The following is a 23,107-nucleotide window of genomic DNA, read 5'->3' on the forward strand; positions in this document are numbered from 1 at the left end:
CATGAGGTGCCATGTTGAACTTCGAGTGACCAGTATGAGAGAGTGAGAGCGATAACACCAAATTTAACACTCCTCCCCATTCACACTTGAGGCCTTGTAACACTAACAAGTCACATGACATCGGGGAGGGAAAATGGCTAATTGGGCCCAATTTGGACATTTTAACTTAGGGGTGTACTCACTTTTGTTGCCAGCGGTTTAGACATTAATGGCTGTGTGTTGATTTATTTTGAGGAGACAGGAAATTTACACTGTTATACAAGCTGTACACTCACTTCATTACATTGTAGCAAAGTGTCATTTCTTTAGTGTTGTCACATGAAAAGATATAATAAAATATAAAAAAAAATGTAAGGGGTGTACTCACTTTTGTGAGATACTGTAATTAAAATATATATATTTTTTATAGCATTCTTACTTTACAACATTTCTTCACACCTGCCTAAAACTTTTGCAGTGTACTGTATGTGTGTGTGTGTGTGTGTGTGTGTATATATATATATATATATATATATATATATGTATGTATGTGTATATATATGTATATATATATATATGTATGTGTGTGTGTGTGTATATATATAATATAATATAATCTCTATCTCAGTCACAGTGTAGCAACCTGAAATCAGTAATCACACAGTGGCATGTTTGTTGAGACTGTTATCTGAATTCTGTTATCTTTTTTTTTTTTTCTTCTTGAATAAAATGTGTTGGAATCGTGTTTTTTTTTTTTTTGGTTATTAATGAAATACTTAATTTGCATACTGCTAGTGAAGACAGCGTCTTTTGACCCATAACACTGTTAGAGCGCAGTAAGCAAAAGCGTGATATGTTTCATTAGGGTAATTGCATTACAAATCAACAATGGTGGATTTTGTTAATGGGATTTTTCTACTGTTAAAATATGGAGCAAAGAAGCAGATCCGCCTGTGCATTCCCAGTTGGCAGCTATGCACCACAACATCTTGTAGGTGTTTAAATAGGTGAAACAGCATGTGTAAGTTTTTGTTTCAGTAATCTCAAAATAATCACTAAACAAAATTTATATTACATTAATATTTCTTTCTCATTTATTAAAGGACACGTACACATTTGGGGTTTTACTGCTGCCTAAAGAGGTTGTAAAACTCCAACCCCCCCCCCCCCCCCCAAAAAATAAAACCTGAAAACCAAAGGCATAATGAGCTAGTATGCATCGCATACCTTAGACCGATGCCCTGAATCGGCCCTGGCACACAGAGTACATTGCCGACATCTTTCACCAGTGTTACTAACGGATTCGCGGGCTCCGGCGCTGTGATTGGCCTGAGCCGCGATGAGGTCACTCCCACGCATGCGTGCGGGAGCCGCTGGTCATGGCACGGGACGTGAAGAAACATCACCAACGGGGCCGTTCTTTAGTGCACATGTGCCGATGACTGACTGCAAGTTTAGGAGATATTTACAGTACCTACAGATAAGCCTTATTATAGGCTTACCTGTAGGTGCAAGTGGTGTAACAGAGTTTACAACCTTTTTAAAGAAGGATTTGGACAGAGACAAAAGAAACAAAAAGTCACCAGTTTGGTTTAATCTCTCCCAATCCCCACATGCCTCTTTTGCTAGAGTCCTCAGAGGATGAATTTATTTTCTGTACAGAGAAAAGCTGAAAGCGATTGTAAAAGCAAAAACTTTTTAAAATTTGAATTAAGTTTTATATTTGCCTGCTCTGTACAATGGTATCGTATGGAGCAGATCCTTACCTCCACTTCTGGAGCCCCCCCACTGGACCTCTCTGCTTCTTTTGCATGTGACTACCATCTCTGACTTATCTAGTTAGGAGTTGTCAGCAATGCTTGAGTTTATGTGCCAATTTGCAACTTTTATTGCTGACTCTGAACAAGGAGACTTTAACCGCTTGCCGACCAGCCGCAGTCCTTTCTTTATCGTACATCATGGGATACAGAGCCTTAAGTAATTACTTAATGGGTTATAGGCCACCTTCAGGTGATGGACACTGGTATACCCAATCCAGGAAGTTCACTCCCTATATAACCCCTCCTCCTTCCAGGAGCACATCAGTTTTTTTCGCCAGTGTCTAAGGTGTTGGTCACGAGTAAAGATGTGCTCTGAGGAGCTCCAGGAGGTCCCCATGCTAAAAAGGATTTAAAAAGCCTCCATAGACCAGATCCATCCAAAGTGCCACTGAGGCCTAAGTGGATGGTACCTGGGGCCTCATATCTGAAGCACAAAGTTTTTGCCTGTAACGCCTCACTTTATAGGGCTGGACCCGGCATCCAGGGCTTAGGTCTTGCTACAGTACCTAAAGCTTTCCTGGTGGGGTGCTTTTACAGGTCCAAGGGAGTGGAACCCCGATATCGAGGGACCCGGTCCTTTAAGGTTTGCTAAACGCAGCCCGCCGTGATGGGTGAAGGTTGGATTGCTAGATAATTGAGCAAATCCTGCGGTGGGGATAAGATAGGGGAAGAAACTTAGGAACTGAAAAGTCCACCTATGTATTCTTCTTTTAGGGAAAAAATGTTGTCATGCCTTAATTCTCCACTAGAGGGAGTCTATGCACATACCTTAATCTGTTGTCTTCTCTGTAAAGCTCAGTCAGTCTCTGTGTGGCCGCAGCAGCGTGTGTAGGGAGATTTTTCTCAGGTAAAGAAATCTGCCAAATGCTTTCCTTTCTCCCCCTGAAAGGACTGGACGGTTAGGGGAACATCAGCGGTGTACCCCCCCCTTACATTACCCCCCCCCCCCCCCGCGCGGGGGGTGCTGCAATGACTGTTTTCTGTTACTGCTATATTGGTTTTTCTATGCCTCCCCCCCCTCTCGTGTTGGGTCTGTAGACCCGAAAGCCGCCGCAAATAAAACGGGACAGTTTTTTCAGAGGGGCGGGGCTTAAGCGCAGCACTGTGAACGTCCGAGTACGCATGGCAGGCAAAGACATTGAAACCAGCAGCTGGGACACTCTCTCCTCAGCTGACGAGGAGGAAACAAACAGTTTGCACACAGGGACACAGGAGCTGTGGGACACGTGAGGGTTGCAAACTGGCATTCCTGATACAGGAAGGACACTTTTTTTGCCCAGCACTAGGCTGAACTTTATAGCGGCTTTTAATGCCATGACTATATTCAGCGATTAAGTGCAATTGTATATTGCCTCTGTTTTTGTGCTTAGGACTATGCCTGCTAAAAAAGACACTGCAAAGACCAAAAAGGTACTAAAGGTTTTACCCCCAGGCGCTAGGATCTCGAGTTGCATTTCCACGCTGTCATCCTCGCCTGAATTACCAATTATGGCAAGCCAACCAATTGGAACCAATTGATGGTGCAACTGCTTCTCACATCTTAGCCCCTGTATACGTGACTGAAGATGTCCTTTCCTCCACCATGCAGGGTCTGGAAGGAAGATTAGCGGCTTTAATTGCATTCTCCATTCAAATGGATAGGAAGCGTGCTAGATCCCCCTCCCCCACTTCAGACAACTTGCAAGGGGAACAGTGGGCATAGGATGAGGTGTTACCCTCAGGCAATCAGGAGGAAAAACAAACCGATGATTCCTCTGCAGGGGAAACAACGGCAGATGAACCTTTTTCAGCCTCACAGTATGAGAAATTGCTGATACAATCTCTTACGAAGATGGTTCGTTCTACTTTCATGCTACCCCTTACCGAGTCTCCTGAAAGCTTGGTTTCTTACTTGGGTTCCTTAAAACCTTCTCAGCCATTGCATACGTTTCCTGTCCATGCATTATTAGAACAGCTTATTTTTGCTGAATGGGATCACCCGGATAAAAAATTTTCTCCCTCCTAAGAGATTTTCAGTTCTCTATCCCCTGGAGGAGAAATTCTCCAAAAAATGGAAAGTACCAGCAGTTGACGTTGCGACTTCCAGTGTAAATAAAAGCCCAACTTGTCCTGTAGACAATGCACAAATGCTTAAGGATCCAACAGATAAAAAGTTGGAATCCTGTTAAAATCTACTTTTTCCATGGCAGGTGCCGTTACTCGGCCTGCAGTCACTGCAATAGGCGTCTGTCAATCCCTAAAGGACCAATTTAGACAGGCCCTTAAAGAGGTTCCTGCACAACAAGCCTGGGAATTGGCTGAACTACCAAAGGCATTATGCTTTGCCATAGATGCCTTTAAAGATTCTATTCACCAGGCGTCCCGCCTTACGCTTGGTCAGCCGAAGCACCATGTAAAAAGCTCCTAACTGGGTTCCCTTTTCATGGGGAGGGGCTTTATGGAGAAGATTTGGACAAATATATCCAAACAATTTCTAGTGGGAAAAGTACTCTTTTGCCAGTCAAAAGAAAGTATAAACACCCTTCATTTAAACGGACTCTTTCCCCTGCGTCAGGGGCTTCTGCCTCTAGGCAGTGGCGAAGGCCTCCGCCATCAGACTCTAGAGGAAAACCTCAGGGTCAGACCCAGGCTCAAAAGAAGTCCTGGGGTCAGAAACCTGCAAAGCAGAATCCTAAAGCCTCATCATGAAGAGGCAAACCCCCTCACCAAGGTGGGAGGAAGATTTGTACAGTTTTCAGAAGTCTGGCAAGAGGAAATTCAGGACAGATGGGTCATCTTCACGGTAACGCTGGGGTACAAGCTGGAATTTTGGGACTTTCCACCGTCTCGTTTCCTAAGGTCAAGCGTTCCCAAAGATCCAGAGAAAAGACAATATCTGTTTCAGGCACTAGACCTATTAATATCTCAAGGGGTGATCATACAGATCCCCCACAAAAGAGCAAGGTTTGGGGTTTTATTAAAATCTTTTTATGGTATCAAAACCAAATGGAGATGTCAGACCCATTCTAGATCTAAAAAATCTAAATCAGTTCCTGAAGATCCGCCCTTTCGCATGGGGACGATCAGGTCAGTAGTTTCTATCTTTCTAGGAGGAGAACTTCTGGCATCTATCGACATCAGGGATGCATATCTGCCTGTTTCTATATTTCCCGCTCACCAAAAGTTTCTGCGGTTCGAGTTAGAACAGCAGCATTTCCAGTGTGTAGCCCTGCCCTTCGGGTTATCCACAGCACCCCAGGTGTTCACAAAAGTGCTGGCACCACCTCTAGCCAGCTTAAGGGCACAGGGCATAACAGTCGTAGCGTACCTGGATGATCTATTGCTAATAGACCAGTCGGTGGCTCGTTTGGAGCAAAGCATACGCATTACAACCAGTTACCTGGAAAGTTTGGGTTGGATCTCAACCTAGAGAAATCTTCCTTAATACTGCTAAAAAGACTGGAGTAGTTGGTTCTGATCATGGGCACAGCCCAGGAAAAGGTGTTCTTGCCTCAGGCAAAGATCAATTCCATAAGAGAGCTGGTGCGGATGGTCAGGTCAAAAGATGATCCCTCCATTCGCCTTTGCATGAGGTTTCTAGGAACCATGGTTGCTTCATTCATGCCCAGTTCCATTCAAGACTATTGCAAAACAGTATCCTGTCCGCTTGATACAAAACGATTCAAGCTTTAGACTTGCCAATGCGGCTGTCCCCAAAGGTGTTACAAAGCCTCAGTTGGTGGTTACTAACTCGGAATCTGCTGAAATGAAAATCCTTCAGACCAGTTATCTGGAAAGTGGTAATGACAGATGCCAGCCTTTCAGGCCGGGGAGCAGTCCTAGAAAAGACAACTGTTCAGGGACAGTGGTCAAGAACCAAAAGAACATTGGCCATCAATATCCTAGAGATTTGGGCAGTGCGCCGGGCTCTAAAGGCCTGGACTTTCAGGATCCAATCTGACAATGCCACAGCTGTGGCCTATATCAATCACCAAGGGGGCACCAAGAGTCTCTCAGAGCAGAGAGAGGTGAATCATATTCTAACTTGAGCAGAAAGGAATGTTCCGTGCCTATCAGCAGTCTTCATTCCGGGAGTAGAGTATTGGCAGGCGGACTACTTGAGTCGCCAGCAGTTATTCCCAGGGGAATGGTCTCTTCACCCCCACATTTTTCAAGCTGTTTGCCAAAGATGGGGGACTCCGGACGTAGATCTTCTAGCATCCAGATTCAACATGAAGTTAGTCAACTTTGTGGCCAGAACAAGGGATCCACACACATGTGGAACGGATGCGTTGGTGACCCTGTGGGATCAGTTCTCACTGTTCTATGCATTCCCCCATATTCAGTTGCTGCCTCGACTTCTTTGCAGGATCAAGCTGGAAAGAAAGCCGGTAATTCTGGTGGCACCAGTATGGCCCAGAAGGTCATGGTATGCAGAAATTGTAAAGATGGCAGTGGAGGGCTCATGGTTCCTCCCACTACGGCCAGATCTGCTCTCACAGGGACCAATATTCCATCCTACCTTATGGTCTCGAAATTTAACGGCTTGGCTATTGAAACCCACATTCTGAAGAAACATGGGCTTTCCGGGTCAGTTATCTCTACCCTGATTAATGCAAGGAAGCCAGCTTCCAGAACCATATATTCTAGAGTCTGGAGGGCTCATGTTTCCTGGTGTTAATCCAAGGGTTGGCGTCCTCGGAGATATATAATAGGCAGAATTCTTGCCTTTCTACAATTAGGGGTAGAAATGAAATTGGCCTTGAGTACTATTAAAGGCCAAGTCTCAGCTTCATCGGTCTTATTTCAAAGACCACTTGCTAAACATTCTTTGGTCCGGGGTTTCATGAAAGGGGTGATGCGGCTTAATCCGCCAGTCAAACCTCCCTTGAACCCCTGGGACTTGAACTTAGTTTTGTCTGTGTTACAAAAACAGCCGTTTGAACCGATACAACATATTCCCCTAGTCCTTCTGACAAGGAAGTTGGTATTTTTGGTTGCTATATCCTCAGCAAGGCGGGTTTCAGATTTGGCCGCTCTTTCTTGTAAAGAGCCATATTTGATTTTTCATGAGGACAGAGGGTGTTACACCCTCGTCCAGACTTTTTGCCAAAAGTGGTTTCAAGTTTTCACCTGAACCAAGATATTTTCCTGCCATCGTTTTTTCCAAAACCATGTTCCAGGGAAGAAAAGTCACTAAATTGTCTTGATGTGGTGAGAGCAGTGAAAATCTTTTTAAAGGCAACTGCTCAGATTCGTAAGACTGATGTTTTATTTAATCTGCCAGAGGGTCCTAAGAAAGGACAGGCAGCGTCGAAATCCACTGTCGCTAAGTGGATTCGGCAAGTTATAATTCAAACTTATAATTTAAGGGGTAAGATTCCCCCTTTTCAAGTTAAGGCGCACTCTACCAGGGCAGTTAGTGCTTCTTGGGCAGTGCGTCATCAGGCCTCTATGACTCAAATCTGTAAGGCCGCAACTTGGTCTTCAGTGCATACATTCACAAAATTTTATCAAGTGGATGTAAGGGGGTATGAGGATATCGCCTTCGGGCGCAGTGTGCTGCAGGCAGCAGTATAGGTCCTCAAGTCTGGGGGTACCCTCCGGGTTGTGTCTCCCTCCCCTCAAGTAGCATTGCTATGGGACGTCCCATTAAGTATGTAATTAAGGCTCTGTGTCCCATGATGTACGATAAAGAAAATAGGATTTTTATCACAGCTTACCTGTAAAATCCTTTTCTTGGAGTACATCATGGGACACAGAGGTCCCTCCCCTCTTTTTGGGATTTAGGTATATTGCTTTGTTACAAAAACTGATGTGCTCCTGGAAGGAGGAGGGGTTATATAGGGAGTGAACTTCCTTGATTGGTATAGCAGGTGCGCACCTGCTGCACAGCGGAGGTGCCAATGCTTGTGGCCAACGGTCGCGATGACCGCCGGCAATGAGCAATCGTGAGCAAGAGAAACACACACTTCCCTGTTCTGTTCTGAGAGGAGTGACAGATCGTGTGTACCTATTAGCTAGGAACCACGATCCGTCACTTCCTCTAGTCAGTCCCCTCCCCCTTCAGTTAGAAACACACACTAGGGAACACAGTTAACCCCTTGATCGCCCCCTAGTGTTAACCCCTTCCCTGCCAGTGACATTTATACAGTAATCAGTGCATTTTTATAGCACTGATCGCTGTATAAATGCCAATGGTCCCGAAAATGTGTCAAAAATTTCAGTGTCCCGATAAAAATCGCAGATCACCGCCATTACTAGTAAAAATAAAATAATTATAAAAATGCTATAAATCTTGTAGACGCTATAACTTTTGCGCAAACCAGTCAATATACGCTTATTGCAATTTTTACCAAAAATATGTAGAAGAATACATATCGGCCTAAACTGAGAAAAAAATAGCTTTTTTTTTTTTTTTAAATGGGGGTATTTATTAAAGCAAAAAGTACAAAATATTGCGTTTTTTTTTTTTTTTTTTTTTTTTAAATTGTAGCTCTTTTTTTGTTTATAGCTCAAAAAATAAAACCCGCAGAGGCGATCAAATACCACCAAAAGAAAGCTCTATTTGTGGGAAAAAAGAACGTCAATTTTGTTTGGGTGCAGTGTCGCACGACTGTGCAATTGTCAGTTAAAGCGACGCAGTGCCGAATTTGCAAAAAATGGCTCGGTCATTCAACAGCCAAATCTTCCGGAGTGGTTAAAGTTGTAAAGGTAGAAAGTGTTTAACCTTAAAGTGGATGTAAACCCTCACCTATACTCAGTGAAGTGAATAGCCTCAGATGATACACAGAGATGAAACAAATCTCCCTACATTAGTTTTACATGCATAGCTGCTGTCTTTCCCTTTCTATATTCTTTAAAATTCTTACATCATGTTAGAATTTCAACTTCCTCATTCAGCACTGGGAGTCTTGGCTTACACTGGGAGACAGCTGATTGGAGGAAAGGCACCCCCCCCACTCCAGATAGGCAGAAGAACAAAGATACTTTCAGAGCTGTGCTGTGACAAGACCGGCTCTCTGCTAATCTATTCAACCTTTCACAACACACATTTTTAGCTGCTTTTATCTTCCGTCTTGGAAAACGTGTCAGAAGTTATGCTGTTAATAGAAATGAAACAGCAGAAACACAGGAGACTCGGGGCTTTGGAGATAGACGAGTACACACTACAGATATATGTGCCCAGGTAAAATTGAATCGGGCTTACATCCACTTTAATGCACTCTATGCAGTAAGGTAAAAAAAAACCCTGTGTAGAGCCCCCTTTATATTTACCTGAGCTCGATCCACGTTGTGCTTGAAAGCAGTGGCTTTCACCCCTCTCTCTCCTCACAGGGCAGATTGATAGCAGCGGGTGCCATTGACTCTTACTGTCAATCCAATCCTGTGGCAAGGAAACGGGGGGGGGGGGGGGGGGGCAGGCTGAGCCACACTATCTGTGTCAATAGACGCAGACAGCGTGGCTCATGTTTGAACCCGCAGGTGTGCCACAGTGAGGAGAGGAAGAGCAAGGAGCGCCAGCGGGGGACCTGAGAAGAGATGGATCAGGGCTGCTCTGTGCAAAACCATTATTTTTAGGGTTTACAATCACTTTAATCACCTTTTGTTTTGGGACGGCGTCCTAAGACGTCATCCCACTCTAGCCTCGCATGCGTGCCCAGCAATTGGCGGTGAGCTGTGTCTCGGGGACACGCCACTTCCCTTCTCTGTAAAGGGCTGATGACGTTTCTCTTGACCCATGTGATCAGCTGTGATCACATGTAAACATGGAAATGCTGGTTATCGGATTTCCTCTCCTCACATTGACAGCGTGAGAGGAGAGCCGATCAGTGGCATTTCCTCTCAGGGGAGACCTGTACAGATAATCGGGGCACTGATTATCAGTGCAACACCAACAGTGCCACCATCAGTGATGCCGGTCAGTGCTGGCATTCCTAACCCATCAGTGCTGCACATTAGTGCCTCCTCATCAGTGCAGCCTCATCGGCGCACATCAGTGAAGAAGAAAAATTACTTATTTACAAAATTTTCTAACAAACCAAGAAAATGTTTTTATTTTTTGCTAAAACGAAGAAAAAAAACCCCAGTGGAGATGATGTACCATCAAAAGAAAGCTCTACTTCTCTTTTTGTCTGAATGCTGAAAATTGGCCTGGGCAGGAACAGAGTGGAAGTGCCCAGTATTGAAGCAGTTAAAGTGATTGTAAACGTTCACCTTGTAAATGAACCCATTCAGTTTAAAATTGAAATGAAAGGCAAAGCTTTTTTGTATAGATAAAAATACAAAAAAAAACATTATGAATACCCCCCCCCCTTTTTTTATGAATGAATACGTTCCCTTTGTTCTCTTCTGCATAAGAGCTGGGGGGAGGAGAAGCAGCAGCACACTGAGCTTGCCAGTCTATGGCTGTGCAGTGGGGGCGCGAGTACACGGAGTTCCCAGCATAGCTGAAACGTAGGCGTGCACAGCCTATTGCATTAGGGTGTGCACCCCAAAGCTCAAACACGTGTGTGTGTGTGTGTGTGTGTGTGTGTGTGTGTGTGTATATATATATTAATATATATAGATAGATATATATATATTAATATATATCTATATATATTAATATATATCTATATATATATTAATATATATCTATATATATATATATATAGATAGATAGATGTATAAATAGATATACCGTATTTATCGGCGTATAACACGCACTCCAAGTTTAGGAGGGAATTATAAGGAAAAAAACATACATTTAAATGTCCATCAATGCAGCCTTGCACAGCGTCCATCTGCATGCTTGTCCAGTGTCATTTGCAGCCTTGCAGTCAGTTGCAGCCTTGCAGTCAGTTGCAGCCTTGCAGTCAGTTGCAGCCTTGCAGTCATTTGCAGCCTTGCAGTCATTTGCAGCCTTGCAGTCATTTGCAGCCTTGGTGTCATTTGCAGCCTTGGTGTCATTTGCAGCCTTGGTGTCATTTGCAGCCTTGGTGTCATTTGCAGCCTTGGTGTCATTTGCAGCCTTGGTGTCATTTGCAGCCTTGGTGTCATTTGCAGCCTTGGTGTCATTTGCAGCCTTGGTGTCATTTGCAGCCTTGGTGTCATTTGCAGCCTTGGTGTCATTTGCAGCCTTATCAGTGTCCATTTGCAGCCTTGCAGCTTTGTCAGTGCTGATCTGCAGCTTTCTGTGTCCATTTGCAGCCTTGCTCAGGCTGCAGTTAAACTGCAGTGACTTTTCATTGTCACTGCAGTTTGAAAATGGCGCCGCCGGCGCCGAAATACACAGAGCCGTTCCTCGGCTCTTCTCGGCGGCTCTCGTTCACTTTTCTGCTCCACTCGTAGTCCCGCCCGGGATGGGCGTGACTGTGAGCGGAGGTATCCGAACCTAGCCGAGTACACTCAGCTAGGTTCGGGCGGCGCTCGAGTGAAGCCGAAAGTGGCCGAGAAGAGCCGAGGACCGGCTCTGTGTATTTCGGCGCCGGCGGCGCCATTTTCAAATCACGGTCAGCGATTTTGAAGCTCAGTCAGCGGGGGATCGCAGGGGATCGGCGTATAACACGCACCCACGATTTTCCACTGATTTTAAGGGGAAAAAAGTGCGTGTTATACGCCGATAAATACGGTATATATATATATCTATAGATATATATACAAATATAAGATTACCAAAAGTATTGGGATGCCTGCCTTTACACGCACATGAATCTTAGCCCTGTTTCACACTGGTGCGATTTGGAATGCGTTTTGACATGTCAGATCGGCGGTAATTGCCAGCAATGACACCATTCTAATCGGTGCAATGCCGCATTTGCAGCGCCTCGCTAATTTCCAAAAGTAGTTTTTGTACTACTTTTGAAGATTTTCAGGATGCCATTTCCATTGACATCTTTGAAGAGACCCGCACAGATTTCTCTGAAATCGTCTCCGAAATCTGGACTGACATGCTGTAATGAAATTGTGCGATTTCAGCTGAATTCGCACAATTTCATTCCCTCACTCAGTGTGACCCTAGGCTAAATGGCATCCTAGTCTTTGTAGGGTTCAATATTGTGTTGGCCCACCCTTTGCAGCTATAACAGCTTCAACTCTTCTGGGAAGGCTGTCCACAAGGTTTAGGAGTGTGTCTATGGGAATGTTTGACCATTCTTCCAGAAGCACATTTGTGAGGTTAGACACTGATGTTGGACAAGAAGGCCTGACTTTCAGTCAACGCTCTAATTCATCCCAAAGGTGTTCTATGGGGTTGAGGTCAGGACTCTGTGCAGGCCAGTCAAGTTCCTCCACCCCCAAATTCGCTCACCCATGTCTTTATGGACCTTGCTTTGTGCACTAGTCCAAATCACTTGGTGGATGCGTTATTATGGTTTGGGGTTGTTTTTCAAGGGTTGAGCTTGGCCCCTTAGTTCCAGTGAAGGGAACTCTTAAGGTATCAGCATACCAAGACATTTTGAACAATTTCATGCTCCCAACTTTGTGGTTACAGTTTTGGGATGGCCCCTTCCTGTTCCAACATGACTGCGCACTAGTGCACAAAGCAAGGTACATAAAGACATGGACTTAGCAAGGGTGGTGGAAAATTAACTAGAAGCGCAAAAATTCACATTATAATAGTAACTAAAACATATAGAATTAAGTGCAACAATCTAAAAAAAATAAAATTCTAAGTGCTATAATGTTGTGAACCTCCCAAGTAAAGTTGTTGCACTTGAAGTTAATTTGAATTGCAATTATCTGTAGAGGAGTTTCCATCATCCCTGCTAAGTTTTTTTTTTTTTTTTTTTTAAATGCCTTTTCATTTGATGTTTTATACGTGTGAAATCGTACATCGCTGAAATTATTGCACTTAAAGTTAATCTGTATGGCAAATATCTGTAGGAGGGGGTTTCCACCATCATTTTGTATGTCTTGTTTTCAGTGTGATGTGTATTATATGTGACGTTACATATCACAGAGACTGGTATTGTGGTAATATTGACATTTTAGATTTACATACATTAGAGGGCCCTGATGGGCAGCACTGATGGGCACTGCTTGGTGGCACTGATGGGCCCGGATTGGCACTGATTGGCAGCACTAATGGCACTGATGGGCTGCACTGATGGGCAACACGCTAATGGGCACTGATTGGCAGCATTGATTGGCACTGGCAGATGGCATTGGTTGGAACTGATTGGCAGCAGTGATAGAGGTGAGGGTGAGTTTCACATTGAGCAGATAGCGAGGCTTGTAAGAGCCGCTTAGTGCGTGAAACTTTCTAATCTTTCTTTGTAATGTAACTTCTTGCAGAGACCAGCTATCAAAACTCAGCAGTGATGTCAGGGGGTAGGCAAGACCAAACAGCTATCAAACACCAGCCAATGATTGGGCTGCTTAAGAAAGGTGTAGCCACATACACGGAGCGGCCCGCCCAGCCCCTATCCTATTGGCTGGTGTTTGATGGCTGTTTGGTCCCGCCCACTCCCGACATTACTGCCAAGTTTTGACAGCTGGTCTCTGCAAGCAGTTACATTACATGACCGCACTGAGCGGCTCTTACAAGCCTCGCTATCTGTTCAAGTGATACTGTTTAACAGGTAGCGCGAGCTGTACACTCTCTTGCAGCATTTCACAGCAGATCTTGGGAGACAGCCGGCATACAACTACACTAACACACAGGATGATTAGGGTGTGCCCAGGCACACCCGGCACATCCCATGCGCACGCCTATGGCTAGAGAACTAACCATGGTGTGCTCTCCTGCTTAGTGTAGTCCGTTTTTAATAGGAAAGCAAAGGGACCAGCAGGAACACCAGATATTTCACATGCAGGAACAAAGAGAAAGAGAACAGGGTTCTTTCTCATACAGGTACAGCAGGCACATATCAGGAATATGAAGTGTTTGAGTAACAACTGCTTTAAATGTGCATTACCACCTTCTCCTCCTGAATCATTCTTGCATACCTGCGTCTTTAGTAGCCTCTGAGTCTTCTGCTGCAGACACATTGATGAATAGTCTCTATCTTTGCCAAGTTATTTTTTTATTTTTTTTATCCCCAAGGAGTTGCAGGCAGCTGCCATAGTTCAGTCTTAGAAGTATTGCCAAAGCTTTTTGTGGTCATAACTTTTTTGCAGGTTAAAACAGTGCACTTGTGCTCTCATTACCCAGTATCAGCCTGCTGTCGGCTGATGTCACAGAGCTTCTGCAGGCTCTGGAACAGGGCTCGAGGCCTGCGGGAATGCACAGGGATGACGTTCCTGCACTTTTTTCACAGCAGGAACGTCGTTCCAATTAGCAGCCGTGTCCTGCAGGACTGCGAGCTGTGGCAGACAGCGTGGGTGTGCGGAAAGGTAGGGCATACATGCCAATGTCAGTCCACCCCGTGTGCCACACATTGGTGGTGGTGGTGGGGGGGGGGGGTAATCCCAGCGTGCCCGTTCTCCCCTCCCTCAGTCTGCCTCCAGCGGCCCCTGTAACAAGGTCCCACCGCCTAGAGCGTTCAGTGATGGGCGGAACAATGCCGGTGTCACCGGCGTGTATTATCGGAGGCGGGAACCTTGTTGCAGTGGCCGCTGGAGGAGGACGACTGAGGGAGGGGAGGACGGGTGCGCTGGGATGACTCCCCCCCCCCCCCCCCCCCCAATGTTTGACACCCAGGGCGTACTGACCCCCGTTGACACTGATTAGGCCGCTCTGGTGGGGGGCACTGATCAGGCCGCACTTGATGGGCACTAAGGAGTGAGCTGTACAATCAACACAGGCAGCCTGAGAACAGTGTGTATATATGTGTGTATGTATATATATGTGTATATGTATGTGTGTGTGTGTGTATATATATATATATATATATATATATATATATATATATTCTATACTGTAGGTGGACTGCAACAACACGTAGCAATTACAGGTATCCGACTTGTGGCTTACTGGGCAGTTCTCAGTGCCCCTGCACTGTAGTCTGTTTTTTTTTTTTTTTTCTTACCTATGTATTGGAATCCAGTAGGTCAGGGATATGCAATTAGCGGACCTCCAGCTGTTGCAAAACTACAAGTCCCATCATGCTTCTGCCTCTGGGTGTCACGCTTGTGGCTGTCAGTCTTGCTTTGCCTCATGGGACTTGTAGTTCTGCAACAGCTGGAGGTCCGCTAATTGAATATCCCTGCGGTAGGTTAAATGCTTTCGTTTTTTTTTATTTTTTATTCTATCTTAATTTTTTAGCATTTAAAAATTTAGTATTTAGCATTGCATTCACTGAATATTATACGCAGTCCTTTTATGATCAAAGGGGCTGCACTTAAGGACCCCTATATCATGTAGGCTAACCACCACTGCTTTCAATGCTCAGGTCTACAGTACATTATCGAGAAAAGACTAGTGACTTTCAATAATATGAATAATCAGTAGAAGCAGGTGAATTTTGGTTATATATAATTTTGTTTTAGTTGCTTTCCTGTTTAGTGATTTGAAATAACGGGCTCTGTATTCCTATAGGATGACACATCCGAGGAAAATGCCACAACGCATTTTTATGAATCTGATGAAGAAAATGAAAAAGTTGAAAAACAGAAAAAGCCATACACTATGGACCCAGACCATCGGCTTCTCCTAAGAAATACAAAACCATTGCTCCAGAGCAGAAATGCTGCGGTATGACTGAATAATATGTATTTGGGTGTTACTGTATATTCAGTTCACATATATTCCTAACATTTTAATTTGCATGTAGAAAAGTTTAATAGCTTGTGAGGACCTTTTTCAGAAATGTAAGCTCTATAAACCTTATAAATATACATTAGAGCACAGGCTTCAAATGTAAATCATACTGTGAGGAGATTGTAATATCAGTCTTTGTTTTTAGGTGGTTATGGGCGTGGCTCAGCTTTATTGGCACTTAGCACCAAAAACCGAGACCAATTTAGTCGCTAAGTCTTTGGTACGCCTTCTCCGCAGTCACAGGTATGTCAAAAGTAGTTTACTTATTTTTTTTCTTTTTTTTTTTTATCACCATTAATAGTTCTCCAGAGAACCACAAGACTTCCCGCTGTGCACTACATGTTCTACTGTACCCTTGTTGAAAAGGGTAACAGAAGTGACTGTGCAAGGGAATCTGCTCTTCAGCTTACATGCTACTTGGTTTGTTGGAGTACTAATCATGCATATTTAGATTACCATCCAGTTACGCAGCCTATACAGAATAGGATTAGTGGAAAATGAAGCGAAAAAGAATTAGTAAGTAGTGCTGGAATAGTTGGTAGCAGTTGAAATATTTTAGTGTGGCTATATTTTATAAAGCAAAAAAGTTAAAACCATTTAATAATTTAAATCATGTCTTCATTACAAAAGTCAGTGGTCTCCAGAAAGGATTAATAAAGCAACTAACATTTGTCCCCAACACAGTCAACCCAACCACTGAGACATCCATTTTTAAACATTTTTTTTTTTTATGTAACCTAATCCGGAAACTAAAATAAACATTTTTTTTTTTTTTACCCTACTGGGGTTCAAATGTTTGCAACGGGCAACAATTTTTTTTAAGGTGTTTTATATTTATTTCTGATTTACAAATATTGCTTAACATAACTAATGTTGCATATGGTTATTACAGCTTGCAATTACTAATTTAGGATATATTATTCACATAAGATTGCAAAGCCATTTTCAGCATATATTTCTTCAGAGCCCCAAGGCTCCGTTCACATGCTGGCATTACGAATCGCAGGCGGGATCGCTGCGATTCCACCCGCGATTCTAAATAGTGACAAAATGGTAGGACACCCGTGCGATCCTCGTCGTTCCCAGTGCCACCCCGATTGCAGCATGATTTTTCCCGCGATTCTTTGCGCGACCATTGCTGTAAAATCACGCTAACATATTCGCAGCACCCTTTTGCCCAAAAGAAGTACAAGAACTTATTTTGGGCGACAGTTGTGCCGCGAGTCTGCTTGCGCGATCAGGGTGCGGTTGGAAGTGACGGGGATCGCGCAGGCGCCCCGCAGTTTGCCACTATTTCGAATCGCGGGCAGAATCTCAGCTATTCCGCCTGTGTTTCAGGATTGCCAAGATGTGAACGGAGCCTAAGGGTAAAGAAGGTGTTGGATGAAATTTCCTTTTAGATATGCAACTTCATTATGTTTTTTAACTTTACAAATTTTAGTTTCACTTTACATAAAGATGTCAGAGTATTAATATTTATTTGTATTGTAATTCCAACTTCCTGTCATTTTCATTGCTTTTATCTTTGTTTTTCAGGGAAGTGCAGTACATTGTTCTCCAGAACATAGCAACCATGTCTATACAGAGAAAGGTAAAGTAGCTGATATTTGTTGAAAAGAAGGTGAAGATTAAACTTTCCCACTGATGACATCTATTTCTCAATTTATTCTGCAGGGTTTGTTTGAACCGTTTTTAAAAAGTTTCTACATTCGGTCAACTGACCCAACTATGATCAAAACACTAAAGGTGAGCACAGATGGCACCAAATATTTGCATGCTTTGTGAGGGAAGAGAGGTGCTATTTAATTTTGTAGGATAATATGTAGTTTAGTAAGTGCTATCTACTAAATTTGACTATACACGGAAATTTGTGGACTGCCAAATGGATGTGTTTTTTAACGTGTGTACTGATGTTCGGGACCTTTTATAGACCATAAAGTCCAATCTGCAAATGTTAGTATGTGTTTAGGCCATATCCAGCAGTGATAAACATCCCCTACTTGAATATTTTCATAAGACAAATTCATTAGCTGGAATGGCTCATTCTAAGCTCATTGCTCTTTCATCTCCAAGATTTTGACTTGCTTGTAAATTCCATATCTTCGAGTCTCATGGAGTGGGGTAGGATTCATCAATATTCAGCCTGTGTCCTGTACTGTACTCAAAGATATGGAGTTTACAAGAAAGGGAAAATTCTTAGTTTTTGCCAGAAATACTTTTGGAAATTTTTTTTAACAGGACAAATTGATGGCAATTGCATAAATGGTCAAGCGTCTTTAAATAAAGGAGCACTTAACAAGCCATGTTAACAATTGGATCACTCTTTTCACAGTTTATTTTTAACATAATTATTTTTATTCAGAATTTATATAGTGCTTGCTCTGCTCTGTACAAAATTAATGGGGGTGCTATAGTTAAAATATAATTCTATACCTGCGGGTTAGGGGGGCACTGCATGTGAGAGCTTACAGTCTCTAAAGGGGAGGGGAACATTTTGCATACGATAACTGTATGGGTTGACCTGTAGATGAAGAAAAAGTACAGTTTATTAGGTTGGAGCTTATGCAAAACCTTGCCTAATCTTAATAAATGTTTTAATAAGACTCCAGCAATGCGCATAACATGTGCAATAGCTCTTCCTAACGCAGGCTGGCGAAGGTGAATGCCACCAGCATTCACATACACAGGGCTTTGATTAGATATTTGGTAATGCTTAAAGAGTAACTCCACTTTTGTTGAAAAAAACATTCCCCTCTGAGTGATTTATGTACAAACTTTGTTGCAGATGCCTACCTTTTTGTTATTCTGAAGTAATCAATGTTGCATTTGTGTTGATGTGGAAAAGTGAATCTATTAGCAGTGGTTTCATAATTCTGAATCAACTGCTGCACCTGTAGGACTTGGGAAAGTTGCTGGATCTGCTTCCCTTTAGAAGTCTTTTCCTATTGGGAGTATCTCATCAAAATGACATTTTTGTTGCAGGGGATGCCTGAAATCTGTCTTGTATCTTAGTGCACACTTCTGGGCAAATCAGTGAGCCAATCACAGAAGCAGGAAATGATTTTTCTGGGAGCGTTCTGTACACAATCTGTGTACAGAACCCCTCCAGGTAGCCATATTGCATTTTACAAAAAATTACAGCCCTGCAGATTGAATCCTTTTTTTAACATCAAATTACAATGACTTGTGCCGCAATTGTATATGCTATATTCTTTATTTGCAGTTTTTTTCCACAAAGTGGAGTTGCCCTTTAAGGGTTTGAGAACTTCCTGGACACATATAGGCTTACATTATTCAGATACTGAATATGAATTGTGTACTTCCCTATATATTTTGTATTGCTTGTCGTAACAAAGGCTTGTTTGTTTCTACAGCTTGAAATATTGACAAACTTGGCAAATGAGGCAAATGTCTCTACCCTGCTACGTGAATTCCAGGTTTGTGTGTTTTATATGTTATATTTGACATCTGATCAGTTAGTTATGTATTCTGGTCTCCATAGATGTGAATAGGCTTGTAGACTTGCAGCATCTGGGCTTAGCAGACCTAGTTTAACCTGTACCAAAAACGCTTTGTGAGGAAAAAGGCCTAAATTCTATCTGGCCAGCATATTCACTATTGAAAGAAGTCTTTCCTGAGAGAAATGTGAATGTCGATATTTCTATCTTCATTCTGCAAATGCTATTTACCTAGCTGTCTGCTGCTGACTGCTTTAGTTGCTTATAGTCAGTAACCAAGAACAAGTTACACAAAAAGAACTTCTGACCATTGTACTCAAATATCTTCCAGGTCAGTGACTTGGGGGGAAGCTGGTGGCATAAAAGCCCTTCGACCATCATTAAAATAAGTGTAATATTAAATGGGATAAAATCCTAGGAACAATGAACACGGAGGAAAAATGGGTGTGCTTTAACCACTTCAGCTCGGGAAGGTTTTACCCCCTTAATGACCAGAGCTTTTTTTGCAATTCGGCACTGCGTCATTTTAATTGACAATTGAGCGGTTGTGCAACGTTGTACCCAAACAAGATTGTCCATTTTCTCCACAAATAGAGCTTTCTTTTGGTGGTATTTGATCACCGCTGTGGTTTTTATTTTTTGCGCTATAAACAAAAAAAGACTTAGAATTTTGAAAAAAAAACAAGGTTTTACTATTTTCTATAATATCCCCCAAAAATATATAAACAAACAAATTTCTTCTTCAGTTTAGGCCGATATGTATTCTTCTACATATTTTGGTAAAAAAAACAAAAATCGCAATAAGTGTATATTGATTGGTTTGCGCAAAAGTTATAGCATGTACAACATAGGGGATAGATTTATGGCATTTTTATCATTATATTTTTTTATTAGTAATGTCGTGATCTGTGATTTTTATCGGGATTGCGGGGAACCGTTCGGACACTTTTGACACTATTTTGGGACCATTGACATTTATACAGCAACAAAGTATGCAATAAGAAATGTTAGGGTGCAATCAGGGAGGCTAAAATAGAACACGAAAGGCACATAGTGGAGGAGAGTAAAGAAAAAATCCCAAGAAATTCTTTTAAGTATATACTGTAAATAGTAAGGGAGGTCAGATCATATTGTCCCCATAAAGAATGATGAAGGGAATCTGGTTACAAAGGATGGAGAGATGGTGGAGGTTTTGAATATTTTCTTTTCAATCTTCGCGAGGTAACTGGGGACGGCCTCAATTCCTAAAACTACAATTTTTATTCTCATGACATGTCACAGGAAGCACCCTCATAGCTAACAGAGGATGGAATTGGGACTAAACTTGAAAAACGTAACATAAATAGGTCACCGGAACCAGATGGCTTGCACCCGAGAGTCCTTAAGGAACTCAGTCAAGTAATTGCCAGACCATTGTTCATAATTCTTACGAACAGTCTATTGACTGGAATGATACCAGCTAATTGGAGAAAAGCCAATGTAGTACCAATATTTAAAAAAGGACCAAGATGTATCCCTGGGAACTAAAGACCAGTTAGCCTAACGTCAATAGTATGCAAGCTCTTGGAGGGGATGATAAGGGATTATATACAAGATTATGTAATGAAAATGGTATCATTAGCAGTAATCAGCATGGATTCATGAAGAATCCTTCTTGCCAAACCTATCTGTTAACTACCTGTGAGGAGTTGAGCTGCCATCTAGATAAAGGAAGGCCCGTAGATGTGGTGTATCTGGATTTTGCAAAGGCATTCGATACAGTTCCCCATAAATGTTTACTGTACAAACTAAGGTCTGTCAGCATGGACCAAAGGGTGAGTACATGGATTGAAAACTGGCTACAGGGGCAAGTTCAGAGGGTGGTGATCAATGGGGGAGTACTCAGAATGGTCCGGTATAGACCGGGACCGATCCTATTTAATTTATTCATAAACGATCTGGAGGATGGGATAAATGTCTTGATCTTAGTTTTTGCGGACGATACTAAGCGAAGCAGGTTAATAATTTCTCCACATGTTGTGGAAACCTTGTCAGAAGATCTGAACAAATTAATGGAGTGGGCAACTACATGGCAAATTAGGTTTAATGTAAAATGATGCATTTGAGTGCTGAAAATATGAAAGCAATCTACTCACTAGGGGATGAACCTCTGGGGGTATCTAGGATGGAAAGGGACCTTGGGGGTCCTAGTAGATGACAGGCTTAGCAATGGCGTGTAATGTCAAGCTGCTGCAAGCAAAGCCAACAGAATATTGGCATGCATTAAAAAAAAGGGAATAACTCCAGAGATAAAACTACAATTCTCCCACTCTACAAGACTGGTCAGGCCGCACCTGGAGTATGTATTGGGCACCAGTCCTCAGGAGGGATGTGCTGGAAATGGAGAGAGTCCAGAGAAGGGAAACAAAGCTAATAAAGGGACTGGAGGACCTTAGTTATGAGGAAAGATTACGAGCACTGACCTTATTCTCTCTGGAGAAGAGACGCTTTAGAGGGTTATAGGATATGATTTCAATGTACAAATACCGTACTGGTGACCCCACAATAGGGATAAAACTTTTCCGTGTAAGGGGACTTTAAAAGACACGCGTCCATTCACTAAAGTTAGAAGAAAAGCTGTTTAACCTTAAACTGCGTAGAGGGTTCTTTACTGTAAAAGAGGTAAACGACCACAACATACAGGGATATACAATGTAATACTGACATATAATCACACACATAGGTTGGACTTGTGTCTTTTTTTCAACCTCACCAACTATGTAATCCATTTTTAGAAGGGGATCAGCAATGACAGCCCCCATAATTCTTTTTAGGAAATGTTAACTTTAATTTTGAAACGTCTGTATTAGTACATGCTAATATATATGGTTAAATCCTAAAAATATTGATTGCATGGTCTTAACTACTTACGGACCGCCCGCGGCAGTTTTACGGCGGCTGTTTGAAGGAGGATATTGTTGTTATGGCAGCAGCTAGCTGCTATAACCCCGGTATCCTCGTCTTCAGCGGGCGGTCTGCTACAAGATAAAAGTGCTCTCTGCGGCGGATTTGCCGCAAGATCACTTTTATCAGTGGCGGGAGAGGGCCCCCCTCCTCCCGCCGCGATCCGGTGCCCTCCGCCGCTTACCGGAGCCGTCGGCAACGGCAGAGGCAATAACAACGTCCTGTCAGGTATGGAGACGAGCGAGGGGAAGATCTCCATAAAATTACACCCGTCTCCATACAATTGCTGGGCTGAAGCGACATCAAAACGTGACTTCCACCCACAGCTCTTAAAGGGCCATTTTATTTAAATAATTTTTTTAAATTACAAATTTTATTTTTTTTTATTGCATTTTAGTCTAAATATGAAATCTGAGGTCTTTTTGACCCCAGATCTCATATTTAAGAGGTCCTGTCACCTGTCATGCTTTTTTTCTATTACAAGGGATGTGTACATTCCTTGAAATAGGAATAAAATTGCCAATTTTTTTTTTTTTTTTAAACAGTGTAAAAATAAAAGGTAAAATAAATAATAATACATTTTTTTTTTTTTTAAACTCGCCCCGTCCCGATGAGCTCTTGTGCAGAAGCGACCGCATACGTGAGTATCGCCCGCATATGAGAACTGTGTTCAAACCACACGTGAGGTATCATTGCGATGGTTGGAGCGAGAGCAATAGTTCTAGCCCTAGACCTCTTCTGTAACTTAAAACATGCAACCTGTAGAAATTTTTAAACGTCGCCTATGGAGGTTTTTAAGGGTAAAAGTTTGTCGCCATTCCACGAGCGGGCGCAATTTTGAAGCATGACATGTTGGGTATCAATTTACTCGGCGTAACATTATCTTTCACAATATAAAAAAAAATTAGGCTAATTTTACTCTTGTCTTATTTTTTTTTTTTTCAAAAAAGTGAATTTTTTCCAAAAAAGTTGCGTTTGTAAGACCGCTGCACAAATACGGTGTGAAAAAAGTATTGCAATGACCGCCATTTTATTCTTTACGGTGTTAGAAAAAAAACAATATATAATGATTGGGGGTTCTAAGTAATTTTCTAGCAAAAAAAAACTGTTTTAAACATGTAAACATGTAAAGCTGTTGTAGGTACAGAAATGTACATTTTTAAACACACTCCGTAATTTTTTATCCAGTAAAATGTCACTTTGGTGCCCGACACTGCCCTCCTCATTGGCTGTGACAGCAGCGT

The 23,107-nt window shown here is 42.5% G+C and overlaps 1 protein-coding gene across 2 annotated transcripts in view; it reads left to right on the top strand.

The window, feature by feature from the left end:
* The window catches only part of AP3B1 (adaptor related protein complex 3 subunit beta 1), a 524,279-nt gene that overhangs the window by 186,987 nt on the left and 314,185 nt on the right, over nt 1-23,107 (top strand). For both annotated transcript variants that reach the window (XM_073623849.1, XM_073623855.1), the window contains exons 8-12: nt 15,241-15,396; nt 15,608-15,705; nt 16,999-17,053; nt 17,137-17,208; nt 18,837-18,899. In XM_073623849.1, the coding sequence (XP_073479950.1) occupies nt 15,241-15,396; nt 15,608-15,705; nt 16,999-17,053; nt 17,137-17,208; nt 18,837-18,899 (444 nt within the window). The remainder of the gene's footprint in view (nt 1-15,240; nt 15,397-15,607; nt 15,706-16,998; nt 17,054-17,136; nt 17,209-18,836; nt 18,900-23,107) is intronic.

This window comes from Aquarana catesbeiana, linkage group LG01, assembly GCF_042186555.1.
Source record: "Aquarana catesbeiana isolate 2022-GZ linkage group LG01, ASM4218655v1, whole genome shotgun sequence".
Classification (NCBI taxonomy): Eukaryota; Metazoa; Chordata; class Amphibia; order Anura; family Ranidae; genus Aquarana; species Aquarana catesbeiana.